This window comes from Lycorma delicatula, chromosome 1 (genome assembly GCF_047948215.1).
Source record: "Lycorma delicatula isolate Av1 chromosome 1, ASM4794821v1, whole genome shotgun sequence".
Taxonomy (NCBI): Eukaryota; Metazoa; Arthropoda; class Insecta; order Hemiptera; family Fulgoridae; genus Lycorma; species Lycorma delicatula.
Window position 1 is genome coordinate 36,630,735 of NC_134455.1, and position 20,044 is coordinate 36,650,778.

The window sequence follows — 20,044 nt, forward strand, 5'->3', positions numbered from 1 at the left end:
CCCCATTTCATCCTCCTCAACTTCCTCTTCTTCCTCTATAACACCATTTTCTAATTCATTTCCTCCGTATAACTCTTCAATATATTCCCCCCATCTATCTACTTTACCTTTCGTATTATATATTGGTGTACCATCTTTGTTTAACACATTATTAGATTTTAATATATGCACCCCAAAAGTTTCCTTAACTTTCCTGTATGCTCCGTCTATTTTACCAATGTTCATTTATCTTTCCACTTCTGAACACTTTTCTTTAATCCACTCTTCTTTCACCAATTTGCACTTCCTGTTTATAGCATTTCTTAATTACCGATAGTTCCTTTTACTTTCTTCATCACTAGCATTCTTATATTTTCTACGTTCATCCATCAGCTGCAATATATCGTCTGAAACCCAAGGTTTTCTACCAGTTCTCTTTATTTCGCCTGAGTTTGGTTCTGCTGATTTAAGAATTTCCTTTTTAACATTCTCCCATTCTTCTTCTACATTTTCTACCTTATCTTTTTTACTCAGACCTCTTGCGATGTCCTCCTCAAAAATCTTCTTTACCTCCTCTTCCTCAAGCTCCTCTAAATTTTCTCCTCTTCCTCTTTCTCTAAATTCCACCAATTCATCTGACACTTTTTCTTCAGGTTTTTAAATCCCAATCTACATTTCATTATCACCAAATTATGGTCGCTATCAATGTCTGCTCCAGGGTAAGTTTTGCAGTCAACGAGTTGATTTCTAAATCTTTGCTTAACCATGATATAATCTATCTGATAGCTTGCAGTATCGCCTGGCTTTTTCCAAGTGTATATTCTTCTATTATGATTTTTAAATTGAGTGTTGGCAATTACTAAATTATACTTCGTGCAAAGCTCTATAAGTCGGTCCTTTCTTTCATTCCTTTTGCCCAGCCCGTATTCACCCACTATATTTCCTTCCTTGCCTTTTCCAATGCTTGCATTCCAATCTCCAACTATTATTAAATTCGTTTTCCATTATACACTTAAAATTTGGTTCCTTATTTGTTCCCAAGAAATTTCTTTACGACTTAATTAAACGCTTCCCATGCTTCTTTTTAAATGTCCTCGATTTTGGTTTGAAAGGGTTCATCTTTTAAAAGTTCATGAATATGTGGACCAGTGAAAACGCCTTTTTTCACTTTGGCTTTTGACAGTTGTGAAAACTTATGGCATATGTATTAAAAACATTCTTATTCCTTAGTTAGAGACTTTACAAATTATTTGTAAAATCTGTAACAGCTCATCAATCCCAGTTTTATGTAAAGTGGAGGTAGAAGGACTTTCCGTGGATCAATCAAATTTCTCCGTATTACATTTTTGCTTCCAGATTCTTGTAATACTCTACGTGGCCATTCTTTTCTGTTCCAATCTTCTTTCTTGTCTTGGCTGTCCCATTCTCACAAGAAGCAGGGATATTTGGTGCATCCTCCCTGGTGCCCAAGAAGCATAGAAATTACTTTAGGTCACTACATATTATCCATTCATGATCGCAGTATTTCAGTGTACACAGAACTAGTTTTAAATTCTAGCAACATTATTTCTGATGCACGGAGTGTTCTAATGGCACTGAATCATATTTATTGCCATTATGAAGAATAACAGCTTTAAGGCTTCTTTTGAACGAGTCAATAAACAGTCTCCATTCATTCACATCATACTCTGTGTTCAACTGCTCCATTACACCGGGAACATTATTACAAAATTGTTAAATTAAATCTTTCATGTTCAGAAAAGTACGGAGTAAAGACTTTTCTCTGAACCTGTACCATGAAAAAGAAGTGTCAGAGACCAGTAAGTTTTTTTTTAATCTAGATCCTAAAAGTTCTGCTGAATTTTTGGGAAGACTTAAATCTCTGACTAAGTCATTCAGTTCATGCTGTGAAAAAAGTTGTAGTTCAGAACTACTAGAAATAAAATCAACATCATCATTATCATTACAATCATCCTGCAATTCTGTTTCAGAGTTGTTCAGTATATCTTCTAGTTTTTCTGGAACTGAAGGTACAGGTACACTAGGACCATGAGGTACAGGGCATATTGCCAAATAATCTGGATACACAATTTATTTCTTATTTTTTAAATTGAACCCCTTGTACATTACAAGAAAAAAGTAGCAATCATCACTGTGATTTTGTAGTTCTTTCCAGATCATTGGTACTCCAAACCGAAAAGATTTTTTCTTACCTTTTGTCCAGTTGCGTAGCTCTTCCACACAAGTAGATCAAACCCTATGAGGGGCGCATGTTTTATATTGGTCACCAAGTTTTAGTCCAAAATAGACTTAGTACACTTTTTTAACAAACTTTGTAATATTTCTTTGATGTTTCTTCACCACAAAATCCCCACAAATATAACAGAAGTTATTAGGTGACTTAATACAACCCTTAAAGCCATTTCGAAATATAAAAACACAAGGACAGCAAAAATAAAATAACTTCAAACATGAAAGAAGACTAAAGACTATAGTAGGTTTAGAAAACTATTTAACTCTAGTAAAACCTTTCAACACAATGTTCTAATTGCTACTGATTTAATTTTATTTCAGTAGAATGAATGGGAGTAGGAATAAGTGAGTCAACCCACCGGGTTGGTCTAGTGGTTAACGCGTCTTCCCAAATCAGCTGATTTGGAAGTCGAGAGTTACAGCGTTCAAATCCTAGTAAAGCCAGTTATTTTTACACGGATTTGAATACTAGATCGTGGATGCCGGTGTTTTTTGGTGGTTGGGTTTTAATTAACCACACATCTCAGGAATGTTCGAACTGAGAATGTACAAGACTACACTTCATTTACACTCATACATATCATCCTCAATCATCCTCTGAAGAATTATCTTAACGGTAGTTACCGGAGGCTAAACAGAAAAAAGAAAGAAAGAAATGAGTGAGTCATTATCTTAGCTAATAGCTTGACAAAAATGACTCATGAGTCACTCTAATTAATCATATTACATCATCTTATTATTCACTCATCTTACTGTATCAAACCAAAATTATGAACACTACTTGTATTCATTTCATATAACCAAACCAATAATAAAGTATCAAAAACATTTACACAGGTTTAATTTTTTATTCAACGTTTTATAAATAAAATATATTGATTATTAATTTTGAGAATATTTTAAGAAATTGATTTAGTGAAAAAATAGTACGTGATGAATTTTTTGATTATTTTTCCTGAAACCAGCACACAAAAATCTATAAGAATTAGTAATTAGTTTTTAAACAACTTTTTCGTTGTTGACCTGTGATAAACAGTTCAAATTATAACACACAGTTTTGTTTAAAATTAGAACAAAATAAAGAAACAGAATTATTTATTTAATGAATCTATTATGTAACTATCGTTGATTATATATTTTGATAGTGCTTTTGCAAACCACAATAAGTTTATCCTTCAAACGTTTCCATAGAGACAACATATTTTCGGGGGAGGTGTATACATTGGTTCAGTTGCTTCGTTTCTGTCGTAGTGTGTCAGTTATTGTGTCTGCAGAGTATTATATTAGTTTTGTGAAAACATCGTGTTGTGTTTTTTTACGATTATTATCGGCGTCGTACAATTTTTTGATTTTTATATTTTCTGTTGTGAACGGATTCTGTCTCTTTAGATTACAATAAGTTTAACGTAGGATAGTATTATAATTCCATTTTATTATCGTGTAAGGTAAAAGTAGTGGAGTATACAGAAAAAATATTGGGAGGGCGTAAACTTATTCATAGCCAGATGAGAGAAATCGTGTTTAATGTTTTTAATTTTACGACAAAGGATCACTTATCACAATGGACCAATTCTTCTTAAACAAATCGAGAAAAGTGTCACCCAAGCTACGGGAATTTCACTCAGTAATTTTAAAAAGATTTACATGAAGCAAAAACTAATCCCGAAAAAAAATCGTAACGCTAAAAAAACTAAACCGTCTGTGGACAACTTAGATAAAAGTGTCATTCGTAAAGCGATTTATAATTTTCACATCGATAAAGATGAACGCGTTACTCTTCGATCGCTATTAGCGGTCAAAAAAGAGAAAATCAATTTTCAAGGAAGCTTTTAGATAGATAGTAGAAAAATTAGAAAATCGGGAACTGAGGCTACATTAATTAAAAACTATTAAATAGTATCGTCATCAACACAGACCTTTAATTTACACGGTCGGTTCCTGTGTACATGCCAGTCATTCCAAACCAATATCGTGGAATGATGGCTCTGACAGTAACCTTGCTGTTCCGATCTAAAGGCAAGTGTGTCGCATTGTTCATGCCGGTTTCAAAAGATTTTTCACTAAAACGCGCTTCTTATATTTAAATCTGGTACCAAAACGGGACATTAACATGACAATATGAATTCTGATAATTACGAGCCGTGGCTAAAATAAAACTGAATTCCTAATCTTCCTTCTAACTCGGTCTTCGTCATACATATGCTTCGTACCATAACGTGCGTCTGAACCGCGCTCCGAATTCGAACACGCAAAAAGCAGATATGATCGATTGGCTTATACAAAATAACGTGTCATTTACGAGTTCAGTTGAAAACCATAACTGCACAGTTTAATAAAACTTCATAAGCAGCGTGTATTTAAAATCAATCAGTTTTAGCTGAGAAAGGTCACAGTTTTGAGATCGCCTCCTTATTCTCCAGAATTTAATCAGATTGCAAATATTTAGGTGGATTTAAAAGAGTTGTCGTGAAAAAAGTTAATTTTAAGTTAGATGATACTATTTTGCATTAATTGAAGAATTTTTTTTTTTTTTTTGTCTTCAGTCATTTGACTGGTTTGATGCAACTCTCCAAGATTCCCTATCTAGTGCTAGTCATTTCATTTCAGTATACCCTCCACATCCTACATCCCTAACAATTTGTTTTACATATTCCAAACGTGGACTGCCTACACAATTTTTCCCTTCTACCTGTCCTTCCAATATTAAAGCGACTATTCCAGGATGCCTTAGTATGTGGCCTATAAGTCTGTCTCTTCTTTTAACTATATTTTTCCAAACGCTTCTTTCTTCATCTATTTGCCGCAATACCTCTTCATTTTTCACTTTATCCACCCATCTGATTTTTAACATTCTCCAATAGCACCGCATTTCAAAAGCTTCTAATCTTTTCTTCTCAGATACTCCGATCGTCCTAGTTTCACTTCCATATAAAGCGACACTCCAAACATATACTTTCAAAAATCTTTTCCTGACATTTAAATTAATTTTTGATGTAAACAAATTATATTTCTTACTGAAGGCTCGTTTAGCTTTTGCTATTCGGCATTTTATATCGCTCCTGCTTCGTCCATCTTTAGTAATTTTACTTCCCAAATAACAAAATTCTTCTACCTCCATAATCTTTTCTCCTCCTATTTTCACATTCAGTAGTCCATCTTTGTTATTTCTACTACATTTCATTACTTTTGTTTTGTTCTTGTTTATTTTCATGCGATAGTTCTTGCGTAGGACTTCATCTATGCCGTTCATTGTTTCTTCTAAATCCTTTTTACTCTCGCCCAGAATTACTATATCATCAGCAAACGTAGCATCTTTATCTTTTCACCTTGTACTGTTACTCCGAATCTAAATTGTTCTTTAACATCATTAACTGCTAGTTCCATGTAAAGATTAAAAAGTAACGGAGATAGGGAACATCCTTGTCGGACTCCCTTTCTTATTAGGGCTTCTTTCTTATGTTCTTCAATTGTTATTGTTGCTGTTTGGTTCCTGTACATGTTAGCAATTGTTCTTCTATCTCTGTATTTGAACCCTAATTTTTTTAAAATGCTGAACATTTTATTCCAATCTACGTTATCGAAAGCCTTTTCTAGGTCTATAAACGCCAAGTATGTCGGTTTGTTTTTCTTTAATCTTCCTTCTACTATTAATCTGAGGCCTAAAATTTCTTCCCTTGTCCCTATACTTTTCCTGAAACCAAATTGGTCTTCTCCTAACACTTCTTCCACTCTCCTCTCAATTCTTCTGTATAAAATTCTAGTTAAGATTTTTGATGCATGACTAGTTAAACTAGTTGTTGTATATTCTTCACATTTATCTGCCCCTGCTTTCTTTGGTATCATAACTATAACACTTTTTTTGAAGTCTGACGGAAATTCCCCTTTTTCATAAATATTACACACCAGTTTGTATAATCTATCAATCGCTTCCTCACCTGCACTGCGCAGTAATTCTACAGGTATTCCGTCTATTCCAGGAGCCTTTCTGCCATTTAAATCTTTTAATGCTCTCTTAAATTCAGATCTCAGTATTGTTTCCCCCATTTCATCCTCCTCAACTACCTCTTCTTCCTCTATAAAACCATTTTCTAATTCATTTCCTCCGTATAACTCTTCAATATATTCCACCCATCTATCGACTTTACCTTTCGTATATATATTGGTGTACCATCTTTGTTTAACACATTATTAGATTTTAATTTATGTACCCCAAAATTTTCCTTAACTTTCCTGTATGCTCCGTCTATTTTACCAATGTTCATTTCTCTTTCCACTTCTGAACACTTTTCTTTAATCCACTCTTCTTTCGCCAGTTTGCACTTCCTATTTATAGCATTTCTTAATTGCCGATAGTTCCTTTTACTTTCTTCATCATTAGCATTCTTATATTTTCTACATTCATCCATCAGCTGCAATATATCGTCTGAAACCCAAGGTTTTCTACCGGTTCTCTTTATTCCGCCTATGTTTGCTTCTGCTGATTTAAGAATTTCCTTTTTAACATTCTAATTGAAGAATAAGCAAATTCAATTTCGAATGCCTAATGAAAATCAAAGTGCGACTATGTCAAGAAAATCGAAACATCTTATTTGTTTCGGGAACATTGAATTGCAAATACTATTGAAAAAGTCGTTACTATCGTAAATGGCGATAGCGATGATAGTGATTTAATTGATGATTATGATTTAAATATAAGCGGGGACGATATAAGCGATGATGGATTTTCGGGAATTGAAATATAACAGGAACTGATTTGGTAAGTAGCAATGGTCGTACGTAGTATACTGTACTGTACTTCCCGCACCACTTATCCTTTGTTCTTGCTTCCTTCTATATCAATCACTATCCCTTCAAACTTATTGTGGTTTGCAGCAAGCTCTAGCACCAGTATTCTAGTTAATGTTCATACAATTAAAATATTGAAGTTCTGATAAAGTTTAAGTAAACGTAAATGAATTAAGGAATTCATTACAATTAACCCCGTACCCACTGGCAACTAAGCTCCTCATTTTTCGGCTGTACGTACTGCCGATTCTAACATATGCTTACCCGGCATGGGGGGCAGTGTTGAGCTCCTCGCTTCAAAAGAAGATCGAGGCCGTCCAAAACATCGCGCTGCGGACGATCTTTGGAGCTCCGTGGTTCGTCAGGAACGCCACTCTCCGATCTGATGCGAGATTTCAATCCGTGTCCGAGGTGGGGGTGGCGCAGGCGCGCAGACTGTTCGGGAGAGCGGCTGTGTCCGAACACAGTCATCTTCGGGACATCTGCCGAGAGGACCCAACTCCGACAGTTGTACGGAAGCGGCCTCACGCCGTACTGGACGAACCACCGTGATGGTGCGGTGCGGTAGCCGAAAATCGACAAACCAGGCTTAGGGGCCTCCATATCGCATGAGCCATAAACGGAATAGTGCGTCAGACGCGTTTCCGGGGTCGCGAGTGAAAAGTTTTCGCGAGTTATATAGTTTGAAGACGTCAAACACGGTAAGTCGCGCATAAAACAAAAACGCGGTCTAAATTTAAAAAAAACTTACAGTAAGACAAAATATCCCAGCAATTGCGACTCCTCCGGAAAACGGGACGCACTGCTCCCTCCTTATAGCTAGTGCCCCGTTGTGGCGTATTCCTGCTAGCCTATTAAAGAGTTAGCACCGAAAGGACTTCAGTGGACGGTCTGAAGGGGAATTACGTCGGGAGGACAGGCTTTATAAGCCTAGCCTTCCGCGGTCGGCCCATGAAATGGGTTCGATAACGCTGGTTTAACAACGGATTGGAATGCAATTAAATCCGTCTTAAATTCACTAAAATAATAATAGACAAAACTTGAAAAATTAGATCCGAGATTAAAAAAATAACCCTTTTAAAAACAAGCCCGATTAGAATGATCCAGCAGCAAGGGACTCTGTCCAGGTTCTGCGATAAAGTAGGGAGTAATAGACTCCTGCCAACTTTGCATTCCATTCCATTCCATTACAATTAAGACAAACTTACAAAATATGGTTTCGTGTATTTCCTCTCAGAATGTGTAAAGTAACCGAAATAAAAAATAGAATTGTATTAGACGTTTGAGTAGGTACGACTCTACATTCTTATTTCGGGTTATTTCTTAACTTTTAATCTGAGAACGTTTTACTTTTCTTTGAGAACGATTATCTTGTATCATATTAATACCGTGAAGGTGTTTCTTTGTATTTTCTTTCACTAAGAAGGCAACAAATAGCGAGTTAAAGAAAGGGATATGAAGGTAGCCGTATCATGTTGCACGTGGTCTTTTCATTTAGTATGACTGCTTAGTTTGGAGAGACGGAGGAGGTGGATTAAAAGGATCTTCTGTAGAGTTAATTGAGTTTGTACGAATACAATTTGCTGCCTGTTTTACTCTGTAGTAATTATTCTAGACCTCGACGCTAATAAGCTTAGATCTACCGTTAAAATTCTTAGGATACATGCTCACTCCAACACTCTTTACACAATTAAAACTGCGTTTTGACAGCTGAAAAGCAGTTAGGTAAAAAGTTAAAGAGCAAGAGCAGAGCTGTTTTTCTTTCTGTTAAAAAAGAAAACGTGCGATAAAGTAGCTGCAGAAATAACAAGATTTAAAATTTGCATACATTCAAATATATTTTTTTAATAATTGAAACTTATTCCGGTAATAACTGACGCTGACGTTAAAATTAAGCTAAAGTTATTCAGAACACGTTGTTGTTAAGTACTTGAAGTTACGTTAGTCTGTATATTCGTAAATGAATGTTGAGTATGAGTTTTTAGTTAAAAGGTTTAATCTAATTACTTCTTGTTACCAAAACTTCTTACTTTTTACTTGCTGTTTAATTTAAAACTATTATATCTTAATGATGTTGTGAAATAAGAAGGTTTATAGGCTTTTAAGAATATAATTATGGTGAATGTTGTTTTTTATAAAGTTAAGATTATCTCATTAAGTAAGTATACGAAACGAGAAAATTTTCTAATCGCAAAAGCATAATTTATCAGTGAAAAGTATATGATAAGAATAAACATTTATTTTACTCTTAGAAAAAGGGAAACAACGATTTGTTTAAAAGGATATCTAAAATTCTTATAGGATATGATAAATCTTATTCACCTAATTGATTGAGAAAATGATTTTTTAACGTTACTTTTAGTTTTTTTTTTTTTTGTCTTCAGTCATTTGACTGGTTTGATGCAGCTCTCCAAGATTCCCTATCTAGTGCTAGTCGTTTCATTTCAGTATACCCTCTACATCCTACATCCCTAACAATTTGTTTTACATATTCCAAACGTGGCCTGCCTACACAATTTTTTCCTTCTACCTGTCCTTCCAATATTAAAGCGACTATTCCAGGATGCCTTAGTATGTCGCCTATAAGTCTGTCTCTTCTTTTAACTATATTTTTCCAAATGCTTCTTTCTTCATCTATTTGCCGCAATACCTCTTCATTTGTCACTTTATCCACCCATCTGATTTTTAACATTCTCCTATAGCACCTCATTTCATAAGCTTCTAATCTTTTCTTCTGAGATACTCCGATCGTCCAAGTTTCAATTCCATATAAAGCGACACTCCAAACATATACATTCAAAAATCTTTTCCTGACATTTAAATTAATTTTTGATGTAAACAAATTATATTTCTTACTGAAGGCTCGTTTAGCTAGTGCTATTCGGCATTTTATATCGCTCCTGCTTCGTCCATCTGTAGTAATTCTACTTCCCAAAAAACAAAATTCTTCTACCCCGTAATCTTTTCTCCTCTTATTTTCACATTCAGTGGTCCATCTTTGTTATTTCTACTACATTTCATTAGTTTTGTTTTGTTCTTGTTTATTTTCATGCGATAGTTCTTGCGTAGGACTTCATCTATGCCGTTCATTGTTTTTTCTAAATCCTTTTTACTCTCGGCTAGAATTACTATATCATCAGCAAATCGTAGCATCTTTATCTTTTCACCTTGTACTGTTACTCCCAATCTAAATTGTTCTTCAACATCATTAACTGCTAGTTCCATGTAAAGATTAAAAAGTAACGGAGACTGGGAACATCCTTGTCGGACTCTCTTTCTCATTACGACTTCTTTCTTATGTTCTTCAATTATTATTGTTGCTGTTTGGTTCCTGTACATGTTAGCAATTGTTCTTCTATCTCTGTATTTGAACACTAATTTTTTTTAAATGCTGAACATTTTATGTCAGTCTACGTTATCGAATGCCTTTTCTAGGTCTATAAACGCCAAGTATGTTGGTTTGTTTTTCTTTAATCTTCCTTCTACTATTAATCTGAGGCCTAAAATTGCTTCCCTTGTCCCTATACTTTTCCTGAAACCAAATTGGTCTTCTCCTAACACTTCTTCCACTCTCCTCTTAATTCTTCTGTATAGAATTCTAGTTAAGATTTTTGATGCATGACTGGTTAAACTAATTGTTCTTTATTCTTCATCCTCCTCAACTTCCTCTTCTTCCTCTATAACACCATATTCTAATTCATTTCCTCCGTATAACTCTTCAATATATTCCACCCATCTATCGACTTTACCTTTCGTATTATATATTAGTGTACCATCTTTGTTTAACACATTATTAACACATTATCGGCATTTCTTAATTGCCGATAGTTCCTTTTACTTTCTTCATCTCTAGCATTCTTATATTTTCTACGTTCATCCATCAGCTGCAATATATCGTCTGAAACCCACGGTTTTCTACTAGTTCTCTTTATTCCGCCTAAGTTTGCTTCTGCTGATTTAAGAATTTCCCTTTTAACATTCTCCCATTCTTCTTCTAGATTTTCTACCTTATCTTTTTTACTCAGACTTCTTGCGATGTCCTCCTCAAAAAATTGTTACAATTCAGAAAAGCACTACAAAAAAATAATAATAAAAACACAAATTTCAACTCACTCAGCATTATGACTCGCTGCAAAAGCGCGTATGAGAAATACACCACTACACAATCATAACCTCAACTTTTTTCAATCTTAAATTGAGCGTTACTCTGGAAGACTCAACCAATTTTCATCAAATTTTCAGATGCACAACTTCAGATACACTAATACTTTAATACACTAATATCTTAATTTAAATGAAATTGAACTAATAATTTTGAAGATTTTCGACCCACAAAATTTTATTCATAGGCTTCTATACCAAATGTATGTAAAGGAAAACCAAAGTTAAGTAAATGGCATTTATTTACCATATTATTTTCTTATTCCTCATACTTCAAAACGTAAAGAAATTTCATTTTCACCCCTCACTCACAACGTAGTAGAAGGAAGATTAAAGAAAAACAAACCAACATACTTGGGGTTTATAGACCTAGAAAAGGCATTCGATAACGTAGACTGGAATAAAATGTTCAGTATTTTAAAAAAGTTAGGGTTCAAATACAGAGATAGAAGAACAATTGCTAACATGTACAGGAACCAAACAGCAACAGTAATAATTGAAGAACATAAGAAAGAAGCCGTAATAAGAAAGGGAGTCCGACAAGGATGTTCCCTATCTCCGTTACTTTTTAATCTTTACATGGATCTAGCAGTTAATAATGTTAAAGAACAATTTAGATTCGGAGTAACAGTACAAGGTGAAAATATAAAGATGCTACGATTTGCTGATGATAAAGTAATTCTAGCCGAGAGTAAAAAGGATTTAGAAGAAACAATGAACGGCATAAGTGAAGTCCTACGAAAGAACTATCGCATGAAAATAAACAAGAAGAAAACAAAAGTAATGAAATGTAGTAGAAATAACAAAGATGGACCGCTGAATGTGAAAATAGGAGGCGAAAAGATTATGGAGGTAGAAGAATTTTGTTATTTGGGAAGTAGAATTACTAAAGATGGACGAAGCAGTTGCGATATAAAATGCTGAATAGCACAAGCTAAACGAGCCTTCAGTAAGAAATATAATTTGTTTACATCAAAAATTAATTTAAATGTCAGGAAAAGATTTTTGAAAGTGTATGTTTGGAGTGTCACTTTACATGGAAGTGAAACTTGGACGATCGGAGTATCTGAGAAGAAAAGATTAGAAGCTTTTGAAATGTGGTGCTATGGGAGAATGTTAAAAATCAGATGGGTGGATAAAGTGACAAATGAAGAGGTATTGCAGCAAATAGATGAAGAAAGAAGCATTTGGAAAAATATAGTTAAAAGAAGAGACAGACTATATAGGCCAAATACTAAGGCATCCTGGAATAGTCGCTTTAATATTGGAAGGACAGGTAGAAGGGAAAAATTGTGTAGGCAGGCCACGTTTGGAATATGTAAAACAAATTTTTAGGGAAGTAGGATGTAGAGGGTATACTGAAATGAAACGACTAACACTAGATAGGGAATCTTGGAGAGCTGCATCTAACCAGTCAAATGACTGAAGACAAAAAAAAAAAACTCACAACGTACGATACAAAGTAATACCGCGCTTTTCTTAGAAAAGTCAGTAAAAAAATGTATCCATTTTTATCATTTCGATAGTAGTTCCTCTTTTTATTTAGCGCTAAGGTTGTTTAATGCTGGTATACAAGTAAAATATTGCAGTATGTAAAAACAAAAACTACAAGAAATCTTATTTTAAAACAGTCTTGTGTTAAAAATGAACAAAAATGTATAAAAGGTAACATTTTTTATTGACATAAATTATTTTAACTTAATGGATGTACTATCAGAAATGTAAGTGTAGGTATTTGATTTCCTGTATCAAAGTAGAATATTACAGTCCTACTAATTTAGAGAAATACTTTTAATAGAAATGTTTAACGGAAAGAATTAAATTTTTCCTATTTTTTTTCTGCTTATAACTGAAATATGCTGAGCTAATAACCAGATCATAAATTAAAATTTCTTATAAAATTTAAAGAGGTCGTTAGCGATGGGTTTACGTAGTGCGGCATGACCACCTTCACTAGCGTGAGAAGACTGATCTGTGGATACGATTAGCTTAGTATTGCATGTCGTACCAAATGTGATAATACATCTTCTGTTGCGAAACATTACGACTTTTGCCCTCAAATACAAGCGGAATGAGCTGCATCAAATTTGTTGAAGAGAATTTTATAAAAAGTGTATTTAAATTAAACTCCCCCTAAAAGGCAAAATGTAATAAAACCAGTTTCAAATCTATCACGTTAAGTAAGTGTATAAATTAATAATACTACTCAAAAGGTTTGACTAAAAGAAACAAAACTCTTCTAATTTCTAATATTTAGTTTTTTACTTATTTGAAGTTTGAGAAATACAATTAGAACTATAAAAACTGTCTAAAACTTATGTTTACTTAAAAATGTAATTACTGAGATGGGCTAATTGTTCTGCATCGACCCCAAAAGTTAAAAATTGAGGAAGTAATTTAACTTTCATTGCAATATTTTTCGATAAGTCATCAAAATTACGGTTATTTAACTGATTAAATTTGAAGACAGTCAAATTTTAGGAGAAAAATCAGTAACCTACGAATTAATTAATTTATTAATCTCAAATAGCCTGCAGCAATAAATGAGTTCTTCGAACAGAAATCATTTTATACAATTATATATATCTACTGGATGGATAAAGTGACAAATGAAGAGGTATTGCGGCAAATAGATGAAGAAAGAAGCTTTTGGAAAAATATAGTTAAAAGAAGAGACAGACTTATAGGCCACATACTAAGGCATCCTGGAATAGTCGCTTTAATATTGGAAGGACAGGTATAAGCAGGCCACGTTTGGAATATGTAAAACAAATTGTTAGGGATGTAGGATGTAGAGGGTATACTGAAATGAAACGACTAGCACTAGTTAGGGAATCTTGGAGAGCTGCATCAAACCAGTCAAATGACTGAAGACAAAAATAAATATATATATATCTACATGCGAACTAAAATATTTCAGTGATTTATTATTCAATTGTATTGAGTCCAAATTCTAATTCTGAATGATTTAATATTCTTAAGTTTGAAAATCATTTCATTTGTGTAAGAAAATGATTCATTAACATACGCTGATCTGTCCATCCATTCCTAATCACACAATAAAGAAACAGGTCTTTTTTCATATCAATTAGAAACAACTTCACTTCATTAGGATTTCAAATAACAAGACTATTATGGAGTTAACTAATGAAATTCCAGTTAAAAATAAAAATTGAAAAATCAGTATCCTACGAATTAATTAATTTTAACAGATTTAATATTAAATACAAATAAAAATATTTCTCTTAAAAAAATGCGAAAATTAAATTGTTTTGTAGTACTAATTAACTTAAATTTACCGCAAAATATTTTTGACACAATTTCATGAATTTAGGTAATAATTAGACTCAAAATTCTTGAATACATATAATTTGGCAGTCAGCCGTTGTATTACCAAAAAGATTCAGAGGTATTATAATTTATACTTTTGTTAATTTTCTTCAGGAATTGATATAAAAGTATATTCCTTTAGTAATATAAGAGCTCTTGAAGTAAAATGTTTCATAATAATTTGCATCTCCTTTGAGTGCTATATTATGTATAATACTAGTAGCTATATAATTATTTCAGTTGTCAATTATTTGATCTAACTTCTCATCTTGGGTAATGTAATTCGTTAAGTAGTATTATTAATGCACTTTATGTATTTAACGTTTAATTTTAACTTTTAGTATTTACTGAAATTTATTGGTTTTATATTTTAATAATAGGAATGGTGTGTGTGTGTGTGTTTGTGTGTGCGCGCGTTTCAAGTAGTAATACAGAAGATTTTACGGATAAATATTTTTATCTGAGATACAATATATTGTTACATCTATTCTTTCTGTAAGCACAAAAAGCATTATTCTTCTGCTAAAATGATAGATGTGATAAAAAGTGCTTGCACCTTATGTGAAAGAAAACACCTGCAGTAGTTCTACGCTGACGCTAGAGAACAAATGGGTCATAATATCATTTCAGGATAAGTTTCAACTATGAGTGTCTACCTGAATTGTTGTAAAACTAGCATGCTCTTGGAGATAATTACCTACAATTTATAAATATCTGTTTGTATAAAAACTTACTTTAAAAAACTAAAGGTATATTTATTTTGTTTTTTTTTTTAATTTCCTACCTTTATTCCATTTTTGTTCATCAATTATCTAAATTGACATCGTGGTAGTTGGAATGAAGAAGTACTAATGTATTTGAGGGGCTCAATGAACAAGCTAACGGAGAAGTATTTATTGACCGCTCCCCGTTTAATTAGTCACATTTAACTATCAGCAAGATTTTCAGTTTTTTTAAAATTAATACAGTCTTAAAAAGTGACATAGACTATCAATTTTTACTGAATTGTATGCACAATTATTGAAAACATTTGCTCCACTTAATTTCCTTTAAGACCTTTTCCTTTTACCTATCAATAAAAAATGAAAATTATGAACTATCACACTAGTGTGTTGGTAACAGATAAAAGGCTTATTTAGCCCTATGACTTTACACAGAAAATAAAACTGTAATTTATGAAAAAAACAAAATTACCTTGTTTATGATTAATGAAAAAAGTATTTTTGTATCCAAAGGATGTATGTTAATTTGTTTATTCAAAATTTACTATTTTTCGTGAGGTTTATGATGACTGAAATATATGTACGTTTACTAATTAATTTATAGAACCTGTATTTTCTCATCTCCGGCAGAAGCATACAAACTATAGACATATATAATTGGGTAGATTAATAGGTTATAACGGAGAGTTCTCTAAGCTGTTAGAAAATGAACCTTGAGAATTCAGTTGTCTAAAATAAAAAAAATTCCAACGAATAAAATCACATTTTATTAAGAAATACTGATCAGATCTCATTTCAACAATCTAAAAATAAAGTATTTAATAACATTGAAATCTAAATCTGTCATTTATTTTTGTGACTTGAAGTAACCATATCGCTAATACTCAGGTTTCATTTGCTCCTTTTTACTTCCCTGTATGAAGTAAAGAAAGTATTGCGATCGCGAAAAATTTCAATTTCCAGATTTCAACAGAAATATCCATTTTGACCATCTCTGAATCTGCAACTTTGAAGAATAATTATTTTTGATCTTTCAGAACCGCGGATAAAATCTGAAATTTTGAAGAATCATCATTTTGATCTTCCAGAACCGCGGTTAAAATCTAAAATTTTGAAGAAGCTTAACGTTCAAAAATTACTACAATAATAGGGTTTGCAGAATTTTGAACAACGTCATTTACGTAATATCTTTTTTAATTTATTATTGCATTTAATTCAAATTGTCTTATCATTTATGTAATATCATTTGATTCATTCCATATTTAATTTACTTCGTTTTTTTTTTGTCTTCAGTCATTTGACTGGTTTGATGCAGCTCTCCAAGATTCCCTATCTAGTGCTAGTCGTTTCATTTCAGTATACCCTCTACATCCTACATCCCTAACAATTTGTTTTACATATTCCAAACGTGGGCTGCCTACAAAATTTTTTCCTTTTACCTGTCCTTCCAATATTAAAGCAACTATTCCAGGATGCCTTAGTATGTGGCCTATAAGTCTGTCTCTTCTTTTAACTATATTTTTCCAAATGCTTCTTTCTTCATCTATTTGCCGCAATACCTCTTCATTTGTCACTTTATCCACCCGTCTGATTTTTAACATTCTCCTATAGCACCACATTTGAAAAGCTTCTATTATTTTCTTCTCAGATACTCCGATCGTCCAAGTTTCACTTCCATATAAAGCGACACTCCAAACATACACTTTCAAAAATCTTTTCCTGACATTTAAATTAATTTTTGATGTAAACAAATTATATTTCTTACTGAAGGCTCGTTTAGCTTGGGCTATTCGGCATTTTATATCGCTCCTGCTTCGTCCATCTTTAGTAATTCTACCTCCCAAATAACAAAATTCTTCTACCTCCATAATCTTTTCTCCTCCTATTTTCACATTCAGTGGTCCATCTTTGTTATTTCTACTACATTTCATTACTTTTATTTTGTTCTTGTTTATTTTCATTTCATTTCATTTTACTTCGTTAATAATTCACATTGTTGATTTAGGTTATTACTATTATTATGGATAAACAATTTTGTTTAACAATTATTTAGACAAAGAGCTAACGCTCTTTGTCGTAGCGGCCGTAAAGGCCGCTACAACTAAGAATTGCACATTTACTCACAATTATGACCCTTCACAAGGTGATATTTCCACCTTACAAATTAAAATAAGGAATCTGCTTGAATTGCGAGGCAAATATGACACCATTCAATCAGAAATTCAATTGGAATTTGTTGATGAGTTTTAGCTTCTGATCGTATACAAGTTGAAGAAGACTTGTATTCTAAAGAGTCCAAATTGCAACATTTAATAAATAATACTAAAAAATCATCTAATCAAGAATTTAGTTCAAATATAACATTTAAACAAACACAACTACAACCCATTAATATACCTTTATTTAGAGGTAATGCGTTAAGAGTGGCAACACTATTTTAATTTATTTATGATTTAGTACATAATAGAGATGATTTATCTAATATTAAAAAATTACACTATTCACATTCCTCTTTGAAGGATGACGACTTATTTATCATTAAGAATCTGTCAATAACAAATGAAAATTATTTTAATGCTCTAGAAATATTAAAAACATGATTTGGAAACAAATATATAACTGCATTTCATAATGCTGAGTGCATTTTAAGGTCAGATTCTACAAAAAGAGAATCTGCAGATACTTATCCAAATTTGTTAATGAAATTTCCTCCTATGTAAATGTGCTTGAATCAATGCAACTTCCTGTAAACACGTATGAATTTATTGCCGTCCAATTTCCAACATCGAGATTGGACTACACTTCCTCAAGATTATGGAAAGAAAAGTTGTCAAATCAAAGATTTCCCACCTTCAAAGGCTTTATCGAATTTCTTAATTTCAGACAACTTCTAGAAAATATTAATGCATTTACTTCAAACACGCGAGTGAAAACAGAAAACGAAACAAAAAAAAGGACAGTGTCATAACAATTCAACCAAAACTTTTAACAAACGCTACCTTGAACCATAACAAGCAATTGTAAGGAAATAATGTTAGTTTTTATTCAAAATTTGAGTCTAAGCAATGCTTATTTTGTAATCAAACCATCATTAACAACAACGTAAAAAATCTTTAAATTTGTCCATCAATGAAAGCAGAGAATTTTTGAGGCAGAATAATTGTTGTTTTATTTGTTTATATAAAGGCCATTCTATTAATGAGTGTTACTCAAAAATTTATGTATGATTTATACTAAAAAACATAATACACTCGTTCATATGGACAAACTTAATCATTCTAATTTAGATGGTAGTAAGCCTGAAGGTAATACCTATTGTTCATTTAATAATCAGTCAAACAAAAATATACTTTTATCAACAGTAATATGTAACACCAATGATGTATATGGTAATCACCATTCATGTAGAATATTATTAGAGTCAGGTAGCCAGGCAAATTTTTGCACATATACATTTGTCCGAAAATTAGGACTAAAACTTATTAAAAATAATCTCTCCATTTCAGACATAAATGACTCACTCATTATCTCAGTCCAAATACAGTGTTACACTAACGTACACTCTCGTTATAAGAACTTTTCATTCAAAGTGCAATGTGTGCTGTTTTATCTGATATGTCAGAGAGCACTCCATCAACCACATTTGACATTTCTAATTTTCATCTTCCTCATAATATGTTTTTAGTAGATCACAAGTTCAACATAGCAAAGACCACTGACATACTGATTGGAGATCAGTTCTATTTGAGTCTTATCTTGCCAGGGAAATTCATTCAAAACTCCAGATATCCTATTATTTAGTTTAGGTCTCCTTCCTAATAACGTTAAGAGCAACAATACTGTCGAATCTTTTCTTGCTCGTAACGCTCATAAAAATCTCTCGACTATACTCAATAACGTCTGGAAGATTGAAGAAATTAATACTGATGCTTCAGTTAATTAAACCTCTACATGTGAAAACCTCTACATTGTTCCAGTCCAACAATACTTGAAATAATCAAGTAAAATTTGTCATGTCGTTACTACGCAAAGATAACAACATTCAACTACGTGATACTTTTGTTAATGTTAAAAATAGATTCTTTTCTTTAGAAAGAAAATTAATCAACAATGCCAATTTTAAACAGGACTACGCTGCTTTCATTCAGGAATATTTAGTATTAGGTCACGTGTCATTACTTAATTCCAATGATTTGTTAATTAACAAAATGAATGTGTGCTATTTACCCCACCATCCAGTATTTAAGCCTTCTAGTCTAACTATTAAAATTCGAGTTGTCTTTGACGGTTCAGCTAAAACCACTAATGACCTATCCCTTAGTGATACTTTATTAGTCCAATCTGTAGTCCAACAAAACCTATTTTCCATATTGCTTAGATTCAGAATTCATAATTATGTTATTACATCAGACATAGCTAAAATGTATTGTCAGGTATTAGTTAAACGTAGTGGTTCCAATTTACAATGTATTTTTTAGTGTTAGCGTGATTCACCAGTTCAAGAAATAAAACATTTCGCATTATGAACTGTAACATATGGGACCGCTCGTGCACCACATTTAGCCACTAGAATGAAAATGAGAATGATTTTCCACAAGCCTCTCAGGCCATTCGAAATAATTTTTATATTGATGACCTTATAACAGGTTCAGCTAACTTAAATGAAGTTATTCAATTGAAAATTGATATTTCTAAATTATTATAAGAATATGATTTTTCACTCCATGAATGGTTTTCCAATAATAGTACCATTTCTTCTTCTGAACACAAATCTTCTATTCCATCAAGTCAAGAACAGAATTTACGTACTTCAG

General features: G+C 32.6%; 1 protein-coding gene across 1 annotated transcript in view; it reads right to left on the reverse strand.

Annotated features, from left to right (window-relative positions):
* Nucleotides 1–19,599, reverse strand: part of LOC142317476 (uncharacterized) — a 92,687-nt gene extending 73,088 nt beyond the window's left edge. The window contains exons 1-2 of the mRNA XM_075354042.1: nucleotides 19,458–19,599; nucleotides 1,746–2,057 (exon numbers count right to left, since the gene is read on the reverse strand). Coding sequence (XP_075210157.1) covers nucleotides 1,746–2,057; nucleotides 19,458–19,599 — 454 coding nt within the window. The remainder of the gene's footprint in view (nucleotides 1–1,745; nucleotides 2,058–19,457) is intronic.
* Between the last annotated feature and the right edge of the window lie 445 nt (nucleotides 19,600–20,044).